Source organism: Leptopilina boulardi, unplaced genomic scaffold, assembly GCF_019393585.1.
Source record: "Leptopilina boulardi isolate dan_hultmark-lab unplaced genomic scaffold, ZJU_Lbou_2.1 LbouV2_281, whole genome shotgun sequence".
Taxonomy (NCBI): Eukaryota; Metazoa; Arthropoda; class Insecta; order Hymenoptera; family Figitidae; genus Leptopilina; species Leptopilina boulardi.
The window spans coordinates 798,518-821,461 of record NW_026137842.1 but is presented as its reverse complement, the minus strand read 5'-3'; the positions used below and the strand labels follow the sequence as shown (position 1 = coordinate 821,461).

The window sequence follows — 22,944 nt, the reverse complement described above, 5'->3', positions numbered from 1 at the left end:
AAAAGTAGCTGACTATTATATAGTTTATCCTATATATGTTGACTGAGTTATCATAGTATCAAAATAGGTATGTTTTTCGATATTTAGCCGAACCAACAATTTCTGACGATTATGTTTTAAAATTCTTCAATTAAATAAATAAATTTTTCTACATTATGTAGTGCAATTTTTTCTCAAACAAGATCACAAAAATTACTTTCAAAACATATTTTTTTATTTTTCAAAAATTTTGCTAAAATTGTAACATCTTTTTTTGGTTAAAAGAAGTCTAATTTCCTAAGCAAAAATTTCTTTCATTTGCCGATATTAACAACAGGCGCTATATTGGACTAATACTATCCCCCCAACTGCTGTCTCGGCGCCGTATTGATGTCTCAGTACTAATATCAATAATAATTCTGTTCTACGCCAGTAATTAATTTAGTACTGGCTAATTTAGTAACTCGTATAAAAAAAAAATTTTACATTTTTTATATTGTCTTTATTTGAATTCAACAAACTTTATCACTGGTAAATTGGGTTTTACGAGCTTTACATTAGCTTAATGCGAGTAGGTATTGTTGATATTTTTTTTAGAGATTTCTGAAAAAATAAGGGACACGGTGGGATACGAACTCACAATCTTTTTATTGCCGGTAGACTGCTCTAACCAAGTAGTTGGTTAGTCTACCGGCAATAGAAAGGTCGAGGGTTCGTATCCCATCGTGTCTCTTATTTTTTCAGATATCTCTGAAAAAATACAAATTTTATCAATTTTTGGTAAAAATAATCTTAAATAATCTTAAATCGTGCATTTACACGAGTTTCCCCTTTTAAATAATTATCAAAAATTTATTTAATTTATGTTCAATTAGTAAAAGTTTAAAAGTAGATTTAGTTGAAGCGCTTTAGGTTAAATCTTATATTTGGTCATGCGTTGGGGTTTATTCCCCTTAAAATCAATATTTTAATTTCACTCTTAGGGCCAGTTTCACCAACTCCGGTTAAAAGTTAATCAGCGATTAAAGCCAATTTAACCGCTCATGATTAGTCGGATAGGAATTTAATCGCTGATTTACTTTTAACCGGAATTGGTGAAATTGGCCCTTAGAGTTTCATGTAAGACTCGCAAGTGCATTTAGGGGGGAAACTAGTGTAAAAAGAATTTTTTTTACAATTTTTTTTCTGGCTTTAAAAATGAGTTTATTATCTAGACTGTAGAATATAATCCTACATTATTAATAGATAATTTTAAATATACATGTCTATAGTATACATAAGTGTAGTACTTCTAATGCTACCAAATACAGTTAACGATGCACACGCGAGATCATTCTATTCTTTTGCATTTTTGTCAATTTAATTTTATTAATTACACAGGTCTACAAAATAAGACTTTTTTAAGTTGTCCGAGTGGTTTTCAATGTATTTTTGTATGCTGAATACGATCCCTTTTTCGAAAATTGCGTATCACGTCAGGATTTTGAGTAAAGAGGGGGTAAAGTCTTCAAAAACAGTGTTTTTGAGGGTTTCTACGCAATTATTATAAATATTATTAATATTATTAATTAATATTAATAATAATAATATTCTTCAAGGCATAAAAAATAACAATTTTATTTTAAAAAATAATTTGCAAAAAGAAAACAACTTACCTGGAAAAAACTGGTTAAGTTTCGTTATATAATGCCATTATTCTTTTTGATAAAAATAATAAGAACGACTTTTAGTACTTCGTTATGTATATATTTAAAATTTATATAAAGAGTGACGCTAAAAACATCTGTTTTTTAGCCCATTTTTCGGACCGCGAATTTTGCAATCAAAAATATTCTAAAGTACTTCATATGAATAGATAATGATTTCACTACTATTTTGAGTGGAGCATATCCTTTGTATTTTGGATATACTGTTAAAATAGGGTTTTAGAGGCGTTAAAAGGGGTTAAAGTACCAAAAATAAATATGCTTAGAATTGCCTGAAACTGGTTACTCGGAGGTTTTCGGGGTCGCTGATTACGAATCCGATGTCAGTTTTTCAAAATTCAAAATGGCTGATCCAATATGGCGGATGAATTTTTAAAAAATCGATCCAATTGGCCTGAAACTGGTTACTCGGGAGTTTTCGGGGTCGTTGATTACAAATCCGTTAACGGTTTAAAAAAAATTTTAAATGGAGGACGATTTTTTTTAAGTACTCGGTTTTACTTGAAACATCCTATTCGAAAGTTTTAAAAATTTTATATCTTTTTTGTTTCTTTGGTTTTCTTAGTTACACTAGAACACTGAATTATTTAAAGAAATATAAAAAAATGGAACTTTTATTTTGGTCTTCTGTTAGTTAAATTAAAGGAAGAAATAAACTATAGTAAGCTTTATGATGATAATCAATCAATTTAATTCTTTTTTGCCTTCAGAATCGTTATAGATATATTGCATACATCAGGATTAGGTACATTTATTACACGATATTGTGCATATCCAAGATACCACATAATTGTCATTACATGAATGAAACAACCAAGTACACCTTATGATATGATATGCTATATGGACCCAGCGTATCTGATTATAGGTAATTTTTAATTTAATCATTGTTAATCACGACCAAACTGTTAAGAAAACTTTAAACGCGTTTTTCTCAAAACTGCATTTGAAAAATCGGTGGGCACTCTAGCTGCCACAAATTTCAATCTATCCTCTTAGTTTTTTTATTTTGTTTGTGATATATTTATCTATCTTAATAATAAAGGATTTCTTTTGTTTTTCAAACGAAATTTTTATATGTGAAAAGGACAGTTGTTTTAATATGTTAAAATCTGTACTTTTAATAGTAAATTATAATCCTCGACAGACAAAAGGAACTTATGTTTAATAGACTGTTTTTTCAGTATACTGTATTTTAATTTTCTTAAAAAAATTTCTATTCTTCAATAAAAATTGTTGAAAAAGCGTATTTTTTGGTCGGGTCAAAGTGATGTAACCCCTTAAACAAAAATGTAGTGATGCTTACCTCCACGATAGCGAGATTTCATATAGACTTTAATAAGGATTAGTTGTTCAACAATAATTCCATAATTTTCATAGTTCACAGCTGCAGATGGATGTCTTTGATTGTGATTAAACTTCTGCACTAGAAACAGTCCTTCTTTTTGATGTTCTGTGTAGTAAGAAACAGCATTTCTGATTGGATAAGATCCAAGACTTAAATAGTAAAGGTCATCACTGTAAGTTCTGGAACTCTGATATGTCGATTATTCTCTTCATTATCTAATAAATCATATTTAACTTGGAGAAACGGTGCTCGGAGTTGAGAAAAATTAAACTCTTGTACAATAAGTTGTAAACGATTTGGAACGTTCAATCGTGATTTCAGAATTTATGCTAAATCCGTATACATTGCATCACTTAGAATTGGTTTGTGAAATACATTCAGGAGTGCAAATGATATAAGTAGAGATTTAAAATCGTGCATTAAAGTTGCATTATGATGTGGTAAAGCGGAGCTTTTGAATTTCTTTTTCCAACGACCAAAAACTTGTTCTATCACCCAGCGACATTTAGATACACATCGCGAAGCATTTGCCTCTTCAGTAAAAAGTTACTGCTTAATACGTAACATGGTTTGCATATTTTGCTCTTTTCTAGTATATCACTTAGTTCATCTAATTTTCACTTGGTTGCATTACCTCTTCTTATGTTGTTGATAATACTCAACAGTATGTCATTTAGAAAATAAAACTTATCTTCTTTTTTTTCTTCTGTTTTTCGCAACCAAGACAGAAAATGAAAGCCATTATGTTTTATAAGGAATGATATACTAGGAAGAAAGAAAGAAACCCCAGAAAATTCTGGTTAAAATTTTCAGTTGAATTGGTTACATAAACACACCAGTTAGGTTATGTTTGTCAAACACATGTTAATTGGAGTGGACAATTCACCCACTTTCCCCAGGCAGGGCTCGAAAAGAATGGTACGTTTTATTGCAGGGTACGGAAGGAATAGAATATTAAGGTTTGTTCACACATAACCTGACTGCTGCTGGGCTGCTAGTTGTCATGCTTTGTGTAATTCTAGTACTGACAATCGTACGGTTGGAATAACCAAACAATACCAAACGGTTTGACAATGGTAATTATGGAATATTTATTATATAATCATATTTATTATAATAATATTTAATTTATTTAATTTATTATAAATAATATAATATTTATTTTTATATTTATTTAATTTAATAAATTACACTATGTGGTAATTTGTTAATACGATATTTTTGAAGCAGCTAGATTTATGTCAGTCATCGAAAAAAATTTCTTTCAGCGTAAGTACATTATTATGAGGACAAAATCATATCACTCATTGTAAAAAGAAGAAAAGAAAAAAAATATCTCATCTATCAATCTTGCTAGATTTTTACGCACATTTTGATTTTTCTTTCTGTATTTTAAACTGTTTATTCATTATTATTTCCGTTTTCTCCTTCTTTCTCGTGAAGTCATTTACAGACTTGACTTGACCTTTTTCTTTCTAGTACTACTGTACTACATCTAGTACAGTAGTTTTATTCAAAAAAATAACTTTTCATAATAGACTATCCAGATTTACAGAAATTATTAAGGACATCAATTTCGATTTTTTTTCAGAATCAGCATGAATAACACAGCACTACAAAAAAAAGTGTCATGCGCGGCAGACTAGACTAGTCATTCCCTATGTATTTTGACGCGCTGAACACGAATCCGAAGTCCGTTTTGCTCCATCACGTCAGGATTTTTTCTAACCTTAAAAATCCTTTCGGATTTTGAGAGGTAGGCTATTTTTTTTAAATTAATAGATTTACTTCAAACTTGGCCCCCAGGCTACTCCGAAACGTTCTTTGATAGACTATTGTGCAGCGGGAGCTGTAACTTTTTGTTTTGGAATGAACCAGTTTACTATTCTCGATAAATGTAGTAGGCAATGACAACTGCCCTGAAAGGGGATGTGTAGAAAGATTCGCTTCCTGTTCATCGAAATAACGAAGCCAGCGAAGGCGCGCTGCCCTGCAGGGGGACGTTATGGTGTGAGAATGATGCCGTAGTGTATCCGACGACGAGTTGACTTCGTCCTCGTCAAAGTCGAAAAGCTCTCATTTTTAGGCCTGGGAGGTATGAGGGTTATCACTCCTAGGACGGCGGACTCACCTGCGAACGGGCCAGGATCCCTAACGTCCAGGTTTTTACATAAATCATGAATTCTGAAAATAAAAACAATAATAAAACTCCAAAGGCTTCAGATGTTAATTTTGCAGTAACATCGTCGGAACACTTATGCGACAGCAATGCAGATGCATTTTATTACATATGTGGACAATTCGATTTCCCCAAAAATCGTAAATCAATTAATGAAAATATCAAACAGATCTACACGGATTGTTTTCATCTTGAGATAGCCAATCAGGATAAAAATTGGGATCTACACAAAATTTGCAGCTCCTGTTACACAATGTTAACTCGTTGGAATGATACTAAAGAGGATAAACTAAAGTTTATCTATACCTATAAACAGATCCTACACAAAAAATACAAAACAAGTTAATGAAGTCGCTTATTTTTGGCATAAAAGAAATTACATAACAGAAGACATATCAAAATTTATAAAAACACATAATGTTACTGCACCAAGAATTTATGGTCTACCCAAATTACACAAATGAATACCTCTCAGACCCATTGTATCATTTACGGGCAGCCAAACACATTCCCCCTACATACCTCAGTAAAGCAATTTCAAATAACTTATAAGCATCCACTTCTAACATAAAAAACAGCTTTTAACTACACTGAAAAAATTTTGGTGCAGCAACTGCCCCAAACGAAAAATTTCTATATTCAAGTAACTTCATACTTAATATTTGCCATCTGTTTTTATATGAGTGATGTTAACTGAATGTAGAAATTTTACGTTTGAGGCAGCTGCTGAACCAAAATTTTTTCAGTGTAATAGAGAAAATTAACAACATACAACTTCCTGAAAATTACACTCTTCTTTCCCTAGAAATTAAATCCATGTACACTAATATACAAATAGGACTAGCAATTCGTACTATTTAAAACTGGTGGCATGAATTGCAAAATGGTACATAAGTACCAAAAACTCAATTTATCATAGCACTCAGATTATGCTTAACAAACTCTTACTGTCAATACAACAGCACACATTACACACAAAAAAGTGGTCTACCAATGGGGTCTCCACTATTTCTCATACTTTCAGATTTAGTTATGCACAACTTAGAACAAGATTGCATAAAACAACTTCCGTTTTAATTCCTTTTTTTAAATATGTCGACGATATTATCACAGCAGTACCTAAAGATTAAATAACTTTGGTATTAAACACTGTCAATAACAAATTAAATAAAATACAATTCACCCATGAAATTGAATACAATAATGATATATCCTTCCTTCTCAATAGGCACAGTCATCAACTGGATGTCCCAAGGACAGAGTTGCCAGATTGCCAGTACTAAAAACCGCGATCAGAAGGCGCTGATGTAGTCCAAAAACCGCGGTATTATTTAAAGATAAAAAACCAGTATGGAAATACGTATAATTAAATATATAATACAAATTTTAAACTTTTAGTCAATAGGATTAAAAATATCATGATTTTTTTTATATAAATTATTTTATTTAGAAATAATTATATTATCAGTCGTTTAATTGCATTCGCAAGCGTAAAACAAATTAAAAAAACGAAGCGATATTTGCACATTGGTCAAAGTTATTTTCAAATAATTCCATTAAATTTGTGAGATCATCAACTTCCAAATCTTCTTCTCCATTGTTATTCGATTGGTCAGCGATTAAATTTCCGGCATATAAAGGTGCTTCATTCGCAGCATTTCGAGGTGTGTACATGGTGTGACTATTAAATCTATTGAGCATATCTTTTGTGACTATAAAGTCTTTGCAGCATTGACCAAAAACCTATTTTCCAACAGAAAAAATAAACCATTTATTTTTCTATTTAAAATGAAATAAAATTATAATTGCATATTCAAATATATATACCTGAAGGTAAACACGCAAGCGTAGAAGAGCTTCCAACATTTTCAACTGTAATTTATTCCTTCTTATAGTCTTAATATTGTTCATATAAAATGAAAATGCGCTCAACTACTGCATTGCTAACTGGTAAAGTCAGACAACGAAGAGCGAAAAGAGCCAGTTCCTTGAAAGGCTGTTCTCCAATGGCATTCGAACAATTTAAGACACATGCCCAAAAGTGATAGATATCAATAGTGTCAATATTTTCGTTTACCTCTGGATGCAAACATATTTCACGAAGTGGTAAAACACTCAGAGCTTGCCATTGAGACTCTAAAACTTCAAGATTGACTGCAGGATCTGGTAATCATTAAAACTTAAATTTTATGGATCAGATGATCGAATTAAAAAAAATATAAAATTTTTAAAAACATTTCTATTACCTAATTCTAATGGCAACTGATCAAACACAGGTCGACCTATTCTTGCCAAAGTTAACTTTGGTGTCAAGTTTTTTACTTTTTCAATGACTTTAAGGTTTTCAGTCGTCCTTTCAATGAGTTGGCGACAAAGAGTTAATAAAAAATTACCACAGTTCGACCTTACAAGAGATAAAGAGTTTTGAGGAATCTCGAGTCTTCTAGAAAGCTGAGTAAAATTGTCTCCAAAATTCACTTGGTCGATAGGTTTTAAATTGTCAACAACGCGCAAAGCAGTCTTTAACATCGTTACTTCATCGTTCCTTAAAATTCCTGGCCTATACGTGTCAGCAATCACTCTATCTTTTAGAACACGTTTAGCTACGTTAAACATTAAATTTCGAAGATCACTATACAGTTTAGTGATGTCAGCATTTGTGTGCTCAAAAGCTAAATTCAAAGTGTTAACTTCTTTTAGTGTCGTCTTCAAAAAAGTCAAGTATAAAAGATTAGAATTATCTTTATACAAATTTGCTAAAGTGTTCACTTTGAAATCAGGCTGAGATGCGGCTTTTTGTACAAAAAAATCACGCAAATCATCCCATTGATCTACGACGATTGATGAAACAGGCAACCAAACAAGCCAACGCGTTTTAGACAAGGTTTGCAATTTTAAAGGAGATCTTCCATCGTTTCTATCCTAAAAATTAAAATTATTTTAGAACATTTATAATTTATAAATATTTAAGTAGGTATAAAAAAACATTTTTACTTTAAAGAAGTCAGTGTATTCTCCTTGTCGTTTTGCACTGAGAGCAAACCAGTTGTAGGTTTCCGTGAGAATAAAATCAAGTTGATAAGGAACAGTTTTGTAGGCGAACTTTGTACAATTGTCAAGACTGTGACAAACGCATCTAACCAATTGCAAATGAGGAAGCTCATTTTTCAAATGAGCATAAAAGGTATTACACATATTGCTAGCACTATCAGTGCCAATAGCATGTAATTGAGAAAAAGGCAATCCAATCGAGGAAAGATAAGTTTTAAGATCCTTAGCTAGATTTTCTTCAGTACAACTGACAACCTTGATAATTCCCAAAAAATCGGTTACCATCTGTTTATGCTTCAAACTGAAGTAACGAACGCATAAACCCATAAATTTTGTCACTGAAACACCGTCGATTCATCGACTATGAGTGCATATGAACGATCTCCGATATCCGTGAGAAGCTCTTGCAGTTGCACTGGTGCAATGACATTAGCTATTAACGATGAACATTTTGTTCGATGAAGCCTAATATTTCCGGGATGAGATCCTTTTCCTAAAATTTTCAACATTTCTCCTAGGTGATCAACACCACACGTATGGAACAATGCATTGCCATGAACACAGAGAGTTTAATTTCTACAATCTTGTCATCGTCTTGAATAACAACATCTAAGAAACACGAAAATGGTAATACGTATTTTAAAAATTATCAAAGGTGATAAAGTTACTATAATGAAAGAAGTTTAAAATGGCCATCAAAAATGAAATTCTATTTTTTCCGGACAATAAAAAAATGTTTTTTAATTGAAAAAATCTAAAGTAATTAATAATTACCATAATCATGTAGGCTTTTTCGTTGTGATCTGTTTAAGGCTTTTTCATTTTCCTTATGTTTTATGCGTTTTGAGTGTGCAATTAAATCGCTATGATGGGCACGTATGTGACATTTGCATAATTTGCAAAATGCTTCCGCCTTTCCGTCTATCACATCAGTCTCAGAGGAAGGAATAAGCCAATCTAAGAAGTCAATCTTTTTATTCTTTTAATAAACTAAGCACTTAAAATTAATTTTCAAAACATTATTTATTGAAAAAACAAAAAGCTCTCTCGAATTTGTAGGTTAAGTTGTAGATTTTATGTATACTTACTTTTCAGTTCCGGTTCAGATTTCCATCTCGAATTATAGTGTTTCAAATATTTTCCCCACTTTCCCATGTCTCTTAGAAAATTAAACTTTCGCGCTCAATAAAATAAATCTTTCAAACAACTACCAAATAAGTACAGAAATACGAGTGTGCTATTGCACCTTTGACATTCGTGTAACGAAGCAAAGAGCATGTAGTGATATAAATACCGACAGGGTAAAACATACGAATTAATATAAATTACTACCACGGTACGGCGCCAACAGATTTTTCTCATTTAAATAGTTGGTCAGCACAATACAATTTTATTTTTCATTGTGTTTTTATAAAAACCAACATTCCACCGTTGCAAAGCCCAAAATCGCCGTTATATACTTAATATATAGCCCAATCGCTACTTGTAGCGAAAATGAAATTTAGGCCGCGAAAGAGGCTCAAAAGATAGCCTAAAACGCGGTTTATAGCCCAATCTGGCAACTCTTCTAGTAACTAAAGAAACTAGTAAAAACCCTTCTATAATAGCTTGTTGGAAAGGTCATCTAATTGCGCTACTTTCTCCTATAGACACATGTACCTTAAAATGTATTGTTTAGCCGCTGAATCAATTTTAAAAAAATTTGAAAACTGGCCGGTTTACCCCACCCCTGAGGTAAACCGGCCACCCCTCTGGGGCAAACCGGCCAGTTTATTTTTTTTTGTTTAGAAAATTAATTGTAAGGAAAACGTCATTAAATATAAAAATATCAATAAACAATCTTCCCAATAAGGAAAATAATAAGATAGGATTAAATTTAAATTAAAGAAACATCTTATTTATTATAAAACAAATATTTTCAACTAATTGTTGTCTTTTACGGAGAAACGTCTGTCGGTGAACTTTGTAAAACTTCGTAAATCTCCGTAAAGTTGACAAAGATTCACGAAAGCGTGCACGATGTTTTCTAGCCGATAGATAATCTTCGTGAATTTCTGTTGCAAGGAAGACAGACATAGGCCGGTTTGTCCCACAAACCCATTTTGACAATTAAGTCCTGTATAAAAAAATGCTTAGTAAAATCATTAAATAATATACCGATAAATTTAACTGAGGCATGCACCTTTTAAACTTAAAACACAATTTTAATAAATATTACACGATTTTCTCACAAATTGCTTATGAACAGATCCGTAAAAATTTCTAGCGGAAGCGAAAAAACAAACTTTTGTTTATAAAATTGCATAAACACAATTAAAAAATGTCAAACTGAAGAAATAAATTATTCTTAATATAGTCTTTTTAAATTTATAATTGACATATTTTAAAGTTCGACCAATTCTGAGAAACTAACACCTGGTCGGTTTACCCACGAGGCCGGTTTGCCCCAGTCTCACCTATAATTTCCCATTTTTAAATTCAATTATTTATATTAAAAAAATTAATTAAAACTTAACATAATCATAAAGTTTACTTGGCTAACATTCATTTCACGAATTATTTCGATGGTTAAGATAATTTTTGCTTGGCGTAACTTTTTGCATCGAAGATGTTTTTGTTGGGTTTTTAAAACTTTTTGGAAGTATCATTTAATGTCATGATTTAGTGATGAATCAGCTAATTGTAAGAAGCATGTCTATCAGATCTATATTTTAATGAATTTCTGATTTAAACAGTCGGATCAGGTCCCGCGAATAACATTTTATTAAGTTAATGAAGAAAACAAAAAGAAGGGTTGACGGGTTTTTAGTGGGTCGGGGCTGGTAGTAGTTCGCCAGCTTATTTTGTTTATTGTTCTCCTTTTTTTTACCAACCCAACATAACCTTGGCATGCGGAAGCCAAGGTATCTGTATACAGATTTCCCAATAGTCCGTAAGCAAAAAAAAAAAAAAAAAAAGTGTGTTGTTATTATATTTATTTTTTTTAATTTAAATTTTGTTTGTTTGTCTATAGTATTTTTATAGTCATTTTTGTGTTGTGAAATTCTGTCTTTTAAGTACGGTTTGTTTGGCCAATATATGAGGAGGAGTAACCAGAGCAAGGAATGGAATATACTATATTTGATTGATGGTCATCCTGAATTTTGTCTTTTCTGTTAGTAAAAATTTTAGAAAGATTTTTCTTATTTGTAAAAGAGGACTTTATGTTGTAATGTCTAAGCATTGTTCAGATTTGTTCGGAAAGTCCTTTTACATACGGTGTTGTAACGAATTTATCATTTTGCGTTGTCGTTTGTTGTAAGTTAGTATTATTTGTTGAGAGGTTAGTGTTTTTATGTTGTGTGATTTTGTGTGTTGATTGTAATTTTTTTAATCTTATTTTGATATTTTTTTTGAAATATTTTGGGTAACCATTTTGTTGTAATGTTTTTGTTATTAATTTTAGATTTTTGTTTTTGAAATTTTTTGTGATAAAAGGATGGCTCTGTCTGTTAGGTTATGAACCACGTTTTTTGTAACGTAAAGTTTGATTTGATTCAAAATGTAGGTATCTTCCTGACCATGTTGGTTTTTAATACCAATTTGTAATGATGCTTCTAATATATCTAATAAATTTTATGTCAACCCAGTGGGCACCAAGATATCTTTAGGATGGCTTTAGAACGTTCCAAATTTCCTAAAAATATCCCCGAAATGTCAAAAAACGTCTTAAGAATGTCCTGAAATTGTCCCCAAAATGTGTTAAATACGTCTTCAGAAGGTCCCCAGAATGTTCTAAAAATATCCCTGAAATGTCAAAAAATGTTCACAGAGTATTCTAGAAATGTTCCAACCATATCCTGAGAATGTATCAAAAATATGCTGAATATGGCTAAGTAATGTACTAAAATGTTTCAAAATCTTTGATTACCAAAATGAATATTACGTTGAAATTATGTATACTTCATAGGCCAAAGAGTGCGTAATGTAAAGGGTATTAAGTCTTAAACGCCAAACGACTCACAACACCGAAGTTCTTTTGAAGATCCAAATACACAAAAAAAGTATATCGCGATTACTGGTCATATATATTGATCCTTATGGGCTAATTCGCCGAAAAAGGATTATGTTCTGAGAATGTACTAAACATGTCCAAAAAATGTCCAACAGACTTTTTTCTATTATCCTCAATATGTCTAAAAAATGTACTGAAAAGAATCAAATTTTTTCCATAATTTTAAAAATATCTTTAAGGTTTCTTAAGGATATTTTTGTAACTGCTCTAGACCAGACATAGAACTTGTTCTGGATGTCTTTATTTTATTCTTTCTGACATCTACAGGATGCCTTTTTAGGGACATTTTTGGGATGTCCTAAAGATATCTTTAGAACGACTTTTTAACAATGTCCCAAGAACGTTCCGAAAAGGATATCCTTGAGCAGAGTTACCAGATTGGGCTATAAACCGCGTTTTAGGCTATCTTTTGAGCCTCTTTCGCGGCCTAAATTTCATTTTCGCTACAAGTAGCGATTGGGCTATATATTAAGTATATAACGGCGATTTTGGGCTTTGCAACGGTGGAATGTTGGTTTTTATAAAAACACAATGAAAAATAAAATTGTATTGTGCTGACCAACTATTTAAATGAGAAAAATCTGTTGGCGCCGTACCGTGGTAGTAATTTATATTAATTCGTATGTTTTACCCTGTCGGTATTTATATCACTACATGCTCTTTGCTTCGTTACACGAATGTCAAAGGTGCAATAGCACACTCGTATTTCTGTACTTATTTGGTAGTTGTTTGAAAGATTTATTTTATTGAGCGCGAAAGTTTAATTTTCTAAGAGACATGGGAAAGTGGGGAAAATATTTGAAACACTATAATTCGAGATGGAAATCTGAACCGGAACTGAAAAGTAAGTATACATAAAATCTACAACTTAACCTACAAATTCGAGAGAGCTTTTTGTTTTTTCAATAAATAATGTTTTGAAAATTAATTTTAAGTGCTTAGTTTATTAAAAGAATAAAAAGATTGACTTCTTAGATTGGCTTATTCCTTCCTCTGAGACTGATGTGATAGACGGAAAGGCGGAAGCATTTTGCAAATTATGCAAATGTCACATACGTGCCCATCATAGCGATTTAATTGCACACTCAAAACGCATAAAACATAAGGAAAATGAAAAAGCCTTAAACAGATCACAACGAAAAAGCCTACATGATTATGGTAATTATTAATTACTTTAGATTTTTTCAATTAAAAAACATTTTTTTATTGTCCGGAAAAAATAGAATTTCATTTTTGATGGCCATTTTAAACTTCTTTCATTATAGTAACTTTATCACCTTTGATAATTTTTAAAATACGTATTACCATTTTCGTGTTTCTTAGATGTTGTTATTCAAGACGATGACAAGATTGTAGAAATTAAACTCTCTGTGTTCATGGCAATGCATTGTTCCATACGTGTGGTGTTGATCACCTAGGAGAAATGTTGAAAATTTTAGGAAAAGGATCTCATCCCGGAAATATTAGGCTTCATCGAACAAAATGTTCATCGTTAATAGCTAATGTCATTGCACCAGTGCAACTGCAAGAGCTTCTCACGGATATCGGAGATCGTTCATATGCACTCATAGTCGATGAATCGACGGTGTTTCAGTGACAAAATTTATGGGTTTATGCGTTCGTTACTTCAGTTTGAAGCATAAACAGATGGTAACCGATTTTTTGGGAATTATCAAGGTTGTCAGTTGTACTGAAGAAAATCTAGCTAAGGATCTTAAAACTTATCTTTCCTCGATTGGATTGCCTTTTTCTCAATTACATGCTATTGGCACTGATAGTGCTAGCAATATGTGTAATACCTTTTATGCTCATTTGAAAAATGAGCTTCCTCATTTGCAATTGGTTAGATGCGTTTGTCACAGTCTTGACAATTGTACAAAGTTCGCCTACAAAACTGTTCCTTATCAACTTGATTTTATTCTCACGGAAACCTACAACTGGTTTGCTCTCAGTGCAAAACGACAAGGAGAATACACTGACTTCTTTAAAGTAAAAATGTTTTTTTATACCTACTTAAATATTTATAAATTATAAATGTTCTAAAATAATTTTAATTTTTAGGATAGAAACGATGGAAGATCTCCTTTAAAATTGCAAACCTTGTCTAAAACGCGTTGGCTTGTTTGGTTGCCTGTTTCATCAATCGTCGTAGATCAATGGGATGATTTGCGTGATTTTTTTGTACAAAAAGCCGCATCTCAGCCTGATTTCAAAGTGAACACTTTAGCAAATTTGTATAAAGATAATTCTAATCTTTTATACTTGACTTTTTTGAAGACGACACTAAAAGAAGTTAACACTTTGAATTTAGCTTTTGAGCACACAAATGCTGACATCACTAAACTGTATAGTGATCTTCGAAATTTAATGTTTAACGTAGCTAAACGTGTTCTAATAGATAGAGTGATTGCTGACACGTATAGGCCAGGAATTTTAAGGAACGATGAAGTAACGATGTTAAAGACTGCTTTGCGCGTTGTTGACAATTTAAAACCTATCGACCAAGTGAATTTTGGAGACAATTTTACTCAGCTTTCTAGAAGACTCGAGATTCCTCAAAACTCTTTATCTCTTGTAAGGTCGAACTGTGGTAATTTTTTATTAACTCTTTGTCGCCAACTCATTGAAAGGACGACTGAAAACCTTAAAGTCATTGAAAAAGTAAAAAACTTGACACCAAAGTTAACTTTGGCAAGAATAGGTCGACCTGTGTTTGATCAGTTGCCATTAGAATTAGGTAATAGAAATGTTTTTAAAAATTTTATATTTTTTTTAATTCGATCATCTGATCCATAAAATTTAAGTTTTAATGATTACCAGATCCTGCAGTCAATCTTGAAGTTTTAGAGTCTCAATGGCAAGCTCTGAGTGTTTTACCACTTCGTGAAATATGTTTGCATCCAGAGGTAAACGAAAATATTGACACTATTGATATCTATCACTTTTGGGCATGTGTCTTAAATTGTTCGAATGCCATTGGAGAACAGCCTTTCAAGGAACTGGCTCTTTTCGCTCTTCGTTGTCTGACTTTACCAGTTAGCAATGCAGTAGTTGAGCGCATTTTCATTTTATATGAACAATATTAAGACTATAAGAAGGAATAAATTACAGTTGAAAATGTTGGAAGCTCTTCTACGCTTGCGTGTTTACCTTCAGGTATATATATTTGAATATGCAATTATAATTTTATTTCATTTTAAATAGAAAAATAAATGGTTTATTTTTTCTGTTGGAAAATAGGTTTTTGGTCAATGCTGCAAAGACTTTATAGTCACAAAAGATATGCTCAATAGATTTAATAGTCACACCATGTACACACCTCGAAATGCTGCGAATGAAGCACCTTTATATGCCGGAAATTTAATCGCTGACCAATCGAATAACAATGAAGAAGAAGATTTGGAAGTTGATGATCTCACAAATTTAATGGAATTATTTGAAAATAACTTTGACCAATGTGCAAATATCGCTTCGTTTTTTTAATTTGTTTTACGCTTGCGAATGCAATTAAACGACTGATAATATAATTATTTCTAAATGAAATAATTTATATAAAAAAAATCATGATATTTTTAATCCTATTGACTAAAAGTTTAAAATTTGTATTATATATGTAATTATACATATTTCCATACTGGTTTTTTATCTCTAATAATACCGCGGCTTTTGGGTTATATAACAAATCTTACCTTAGATTCATGTTTAGCGCATTCAAGTATCTAGGGAAAGCATACTTTGATTCAGACACTTATTTTTCTGTGGCTTTGTAATAAATAAAAAAATGTATGACCATTCTTGAAAAATAAAAAAGAGCAATTCCTTTTTGTACTTCCAACTTTTAAATTTATTTTATTTATTTGTGTCATGTTTATTTTACAGAAAACTTTCCGATTATTCCTGCTGTGGCGATACCTATGATTTTTCAAAATTATCAAAATTCGACGGGCTGCAGTATTGCAAAACCGATAGCCAGGCATGTTGCAACTTATCATCCCTACCATCCATCGCATTCGCGTCAACCACCACCTCAACATCATTCGATTGAACATTTTTTGTGTCGAGGATCTTTTCTTTCTGGTAAGAAATAAATGTATTATTTATAATCTCATGTAGAAACCAGAATAGAAAAAAACTTCACAAGATTACCATGTTAGTGTTCATTGCACATATGTTTGCAGCAAGTTTTCAATACCAAATTGCAATTGTGCCAACTTTGGGCCAGAAAATGTCCAACCATTAAAAATTTTAAGTCGTTTAAAATACGTTTCGAGAATTTTTGTCAACTGTCAGGCCAACTCTGAGCCTTGGTTGGCAAAACTTTTCAAGACGTATTTTAAACGAGTTAAAATTTTAGTTGGGCCAAACTCTGGGCCTTGGTTGGCCCGACGGTTGGCACCTGGTCAAATCAATTTTGTATTTATATTTACATGTTAGGATAGCGTAGTGGTTAACGTGTTAGCCTGCGGACGTTAAGTCATATGGTAGGCTTAAAGCAACTATAGGTTGCATGAAAATGGCGAAAAAAGTGAAAACGCCACTTTTTTCAGGGTTAATCATACATAAAAAAATGCTTGAATTAAAATCTTAGCAGATTAGTTAAGTAATAAGTTTTTATATATTTTCAAAGATTGGTTTGAGCCAAAATCTTTAAGAAAAATGTTTATTATTTAATTTTAATGAATTTGTTTCCAAGATGCACCACGGATGACGTCCTTCTAAACTGTGACCCTTATTTTGAGGTTATGTCAGTATTTTTTTATGACTTTGACCAAATTTTGAGTTTATGTTGGCCTCCACGCCTATGACCTTTGACGTAAATTTGAGTCTATTCTCCATTGACCTATGACTATGAGTAGATGAGATAATATGAGTATATTTTTATTAACCGCGCCTTTTTCGTTGGTGTTTAGTACCTAGTCAAAAAGAAAGAGTTGTTGAATTTTTTTAAAAATATATAAAGTTGTTGCATAATTAATTTTCATTTTTTTAATATCAAAAAATAAATTTTTTGTAGAGAAATTAATAATATTTGAAATAAATAACGTTTCGACTACTTAATTGCCGTTTCAAATCATAATCTTATAAAAATTTAAAATACTTGAAATACTCATAAAATCTTCATTTGATCGATAGTTGGTTGCTCATTGACCCAACTTTAAATTCAAATGTATAAAATTTATATGTATGCAAAATTTTTTTTAAAAATGTTTTGTGTAAAATAAAGTTCAAAAATAAAAAAAATTTTCATTACACAGCTTTATAGTCCAGAAAAAAGAAAACAATTTTTTTAAATAAAATTTTTTGATTAAAATAAAATTGTAAAAGTTACAGTGGTTAAATTGTCGAAAAACATCTAAAAAACGCCAAAAAAAATACATTTTTCATGAAAAATTAAATTTTATTAATGGGGTGGAAAAATCAGTCCTTAAAATAGACACATTCGCATTACAATAGACTCAGAAAATATGATACAAGTGAAAAAAATATCAATTTAGAAAAAAACTACTCTATATAGGTACATATTATTTTTATTTTTTTACACAAAAATCAGACTTTCTGACTCAATTATCTTGTAATGTATTCATCTTGGCATAATGACCCCAGAAACATTTTTCTTAAAAATTTTATCAGCTACAACTTTGCTATTAAACATTTTTCTCTATCTCTTTATGTTTTTGAGATTTTAATGAAAAAAGCATTTATTTTTACATTCTCATCACATGAGAAGGTATTATAATTGGTCGAAAATTGACTTTTTCTATTTCAATGAAATCTTCACGTTTTGAGATGCCCTGAGTCGAAAAATCATGGTCCGACGAAAGTGTCTGTATGTATGTATGTAGACATAAAATGTTGTTGACACAATAACTTTTGTAAATCGAAACGAATCGATTTGTAATTTTGCACACACAAAGTCACAAACAAGTACACTTGCATGTACCTGTACTTTGTTCCAATTCTTTTTGCAGGTTCGTTTTCTGCTCTTGTACAAGATCACGCGAATGTGCAAGTACTTGAACCTGAACAAGAAAATGTACATGATCTAGTACAAGATTTTTCAACTGGGAATAGTATATAACCCTTAGTTTTATGTATAACAAATTTGAAGTAAATAAAGTAAATTGTTTAATTAAAAAAACTATTTGAAAACAATAATGGAGATGTAATACTAACCCCTTAAATGTATTCGTTCGCTCAAATGTTTCATATATTTGAAAAATCCAAATACTCAAAAACACTTCTAATTCCGCATCATACATTCGAGCGTGAAACGCGAGTGCCATGATGAGAATGTTATCTTTAAAGTCGAAGAACTTTAAGAAAATTAATCCTATATAATAATAATATAATTATTATATATAATTTTTATATTAAAATATTGTAATATAATATTAAATGTATATCCCGTGTAGAAATTGTCTGAAGAAAATCTTATTTGTGGTTTGGCCCTGATCAGGATTGACTGATCACGGCCAGTCTTCAGGGCCTGATCAGGTTCCAGGTTACTTCTAAAAAGGGGTTATTAAAGTTTTTGACAACACATTTAGCTACAATCAATTTTTTAAACGTCATTCTACGACGATTTAAGGAAAAAAATTGTTACTTTAAAAAAGGGTAATAAAAAAAATTCTCATTTCCATCCTAAAATTTAAAAATGAATTAAATACAAAATCTATTAATGCAACTAAATGAATTCACTACCAATTTTTTTCTTAAACTTATTATATTTTATTATATAATTTCATACTGTATTTTATTTTTATTATATTCATTAACAATGATTACAATTGTGAGGATTGAAATCTAAAAGAATATACGTAAAGAAATAAAAACAAAATTTATATTCTTATTTATGTGAAATTCAATTAAGTTATTCACTTACATTATTATTCATATACTTACTTCTTAATTAATAGTTTTATTTATTCACTGAAAAATTGAGAAGGAAATTTTGACATCTATTAAATAAAAAACAATTATTTTAATAGGTTAAGAACTAAATTCAGATTGAAGTTAATAGAAATAATAATTTTAATATTGTATTACTATTATTATTATTATTATTTTTATATAATTATATTTAAATAAATTCTTATTGATTTTAATTAAATTAATTGTGGAATAATTAAAATTATTATTTTATTATTCTGTCCTTTTATATTCAATAAACAAGTTATTTATGTTGTAAATATAAAAAAAGTTTTTCTATATGAGATAAATGCTCTAAAGAGTTCAAAAAAATAAAATTTTTTTAATTGAAAAAGCAAATTGACACGTTTTCCTTCCATATTGAAAAATAGCTTCCTCCACGAGAAAGCAAAATTAATTATTACAAACAATTTTATTAAATTAAAATTTTTTAAAAAATTCACATGAGATTAATGCACCGAAAAGTTCACTTAAATAATGTAGTTTTAATTAAAAAAATATACGCTGCGTTTTCTTCTTATGTTTAAAGAATTAATTATTAAAAGTGATATTTTAAATAACAAACCTTTAAAAAGTATACAATTTGATGAGTTATTTCCTTAATTTATTATTAATTAATATTAATAAATTAATAAAAATAAGTTTATTATTGTATTTATATTAACCTCCATTTCGTATATATCATAATGTAAATGTCAAAAATAAACTTAAATTGACGAAACATTAAACTATTTTAACCTAAGTAAGGCCCTGATCAGAACCTGATTTGGCCCTTATTTTGAAAATATCTATTCAGGTCCTGATCATAAAAAGCGTTTCATTGCATATTCAGGCCCCTATTTTGCCAGATCAGGGCCTGATTGTAACCACGTTTCAATTTCTACACGGGTAGAGTCAGCATAACATTTGGAGCGCGTAGCGCGACGGAGTGTTCTTCGCGCGCCACAACTCAAGGAAAAAGTCCACTTTTTCCACTTCTTACAATGTTTATTAAATTATTTCTATAATCTACACATAAAAATACGTGAAAATAATAAATTTGAAGCCCTTTAGATAAAATTTTTTTTGTTATTGGGAGAAAATTCTTGATTTTTTCTAAAATTATCAGTTTTTTCTTCATAGCACCAGAAAAATCAACTCCAATCATCTTTGCTATATTTTTTTTTGTAATATGCACGTAAAATACGTTAAAATATACAAATTTGAATCCCTTTAAATAAAATTTTGTTCGTTTTTGGTGGAAAAATACATTTTTTTCCTAAAATTATCATTTTTTTTTATTTGATAAAAATTGATCATTAACTCCAATCGTGCTTACATTTTTTCCTTGTAATTTTCACGCAAAAATACATTTATCCAGCAAATATGAACAGTCTGGGTTGAATATTGTGTGCGCTAGGGAGATTAAACCATTTTTTTCGAAATTTTTGATTTTTCGTTGACAACGCTATGTAAATTGATCCGAATCAAGTTCGCTATATTTTTCCTGTAAATTTCACGTAAAAATACGTAAGTGTGCCAAATTTGAGCTCTTTATGTAAAAAAAAGATGATGTGGCCGCTAGGGGGGGGGGTTCATAGTCATTTTTAGGTATTTTTCGTAAAAATCCATGGTTTTTCCTTGACAACGCTATGATAATCAATTCCAATCAGGTTCTCTATATTATTCCTGTAATCTACACACGAAAATACATATTTGTACCAAATTTTAGCCCTCCAGATAAATTCGTGTGGCCGCTAGGGGGGGGGGGGTACACGATTTCAAACAAACCGATATTAATAGGGTTCCGAACCGAGTACGGAAACCTAAAAAGGACATCTCCATATTTTTTTTGGTGAAAATATACATTTTTAGCTTTCAAAAAAAAAAAATAAATAAAAAAAATAAAAAGGACCGAACTTAAAAAAAAATTCGAAAAAAGTTGAATTTTCAACAAAGGGTCAAAATTTAAATTTTTTCAAATTTTTTTTCCACCATTCGAAAGAGCAGGAAAAAACCTTTCGAAAACATATAAGACAAATTTTTCTTCTTCCTTCTGTTTAAAAGTTACAAGTCTTCAAAAATTCACTGTTTAAATTTTTCAAAAATATTCAACCCCCTTCCTCTCCGACAGTGTTTGAAAAAACCTAACAATATCAACTTTTTTTCACTTAGTTCGCTACAAGAATATTATCCCTATTGTAAAATAGTAGATTGTTTATATAATTTGACAGCTGTCAAATCAAGTGTCAAGTTTTATAAAAAAGTTAATTGTTTTAATAAAAATTTTAATAAAAGGGTTTTTGGTGTCATTGGTGAAAAATTTGATGTTTAGTTAACTTGGCAATAAGTTGACAGTTAATTTGACAACTGTCAAACTGACAATTTAACATTAACTATGTCATTAGCGATCATTAAAACATTCAGTTGGTTGGTTAATATTTATTATTAATTTTGAAGTTTTTATTATTCCTTTTATCTCCACTCTACTCTCAGTTTTTCTCATTCCTCCACTAGTGTACAATAGCTCAATTCCACCGAAGGCGTTGGACAAAATGAATTTCCGACTGCATTATCTTCTACGCAATGTATACTTTAAATATTGAACTAATTGAAAAATTACAATGTCAACTATTTGACTTACAATATTTTTAAAAATGATTGTTAGATTTCTTGATCTGATATACAATTAAATCATTAATATTAAATCGTTTGTGGTGCATACTTTTTAAATTTCCATAAGTCGGTAAGAATGTGCTTCTATGATAAACACAAAAAAACGACTATACGTATATATGTCTGTTTCTAACGTGCCTATACGAGGAAGATAAGAGAACGTCTGATGTGCCTGTTAGACAATGACGATGAATATAACTTTGACCAATGGTATACGCATAACAGTGACAACCGACCAATTGCAATGGGATAGGCGTTACATTTAGAGATTTATTATATTATTATTAATTATTATAGGAGAGGAGATAGGATAATAGGGGATAGGATAAATACATGCACCTTGCTAATATACTAAACAAATGCTTATTCCCTGGCGGATTTGATGTACCTAAATTTGACCCAGCTGGGGCGAATCTAAGTCGAATTTAGGTAATTATCAAAAAAAAGGTTTAAATTGATAAAAATTTATAAAAATTATAATTGTGAGATTAAATGAACATTTATAGAGTTAATTTTTGTAAGAATTTTAATTATTAACGTGATAAATAATAAATAATCACTTGATATGTGCAAGTGGTAACTGTAGATTTTAACTCGTTGTCAGTTTTCATAATATTTTCAAGAAATTAGTGTAAAATGTGTGAAAAAATAATTTATATTTAATAGAAATAGCAAATTTTTTTAAATTATTTTATTATTTATCGAGCACAGTTTAAAATAATTGTAATTTAATTTAAAAAAAAAGTTTTCTTAAAAGTGATAAGAACTCTACTATACCGACAGCAAGAGGATATTTTCAGGTAAGTAAAGTTATTGTAGCGTGTAGTTTTGTTGTGACTAAAAGATGTCGCTTTAGTTTCTATAGTGATGAATATTCATGAATATTTGATCATGAAATTCTATGTTCCTGTCTGATCACTATAGAAACTAAAGCGACATCTTTTAGTCACAACAAAACTACACGCTACAATAACTTTACTTACCTGAAAATATCCTCTTGCTGTCGGTATAGTAGAGATCTTATCACTTTTAAGAAAACTTT

General features: G+C 30.4%; 1 protein-coding gene across 2 annotated transcripts in view; it reads left to right on the top strand.

Moving 5' to 3' along the window:
- The window catches only part of LOC127282122 (uncharacterized), a 184,259-nt gene that overhangs the window by 76,955 nt on the left and 84,360 nt on the right, over positions 1 to 22,944 (top strand). Inside the window, exon 2 of one of the 2 annotated variants that reach the window (XM_051306206.1) lies at positions 16,197 to 16,394. The exons of the other annotated variant lie outside the window; for it this stretch is intronic. Coding sequence (XP_051162163.1) covers positions 16,197 to 16,394 — 198 coding nt within the window. The remainder of the gene's footprint in view (positions 1 to 16,196; positions 16,395 to 22,944) is intronic. 2 annotated transcript variants of the gene reach the window in all.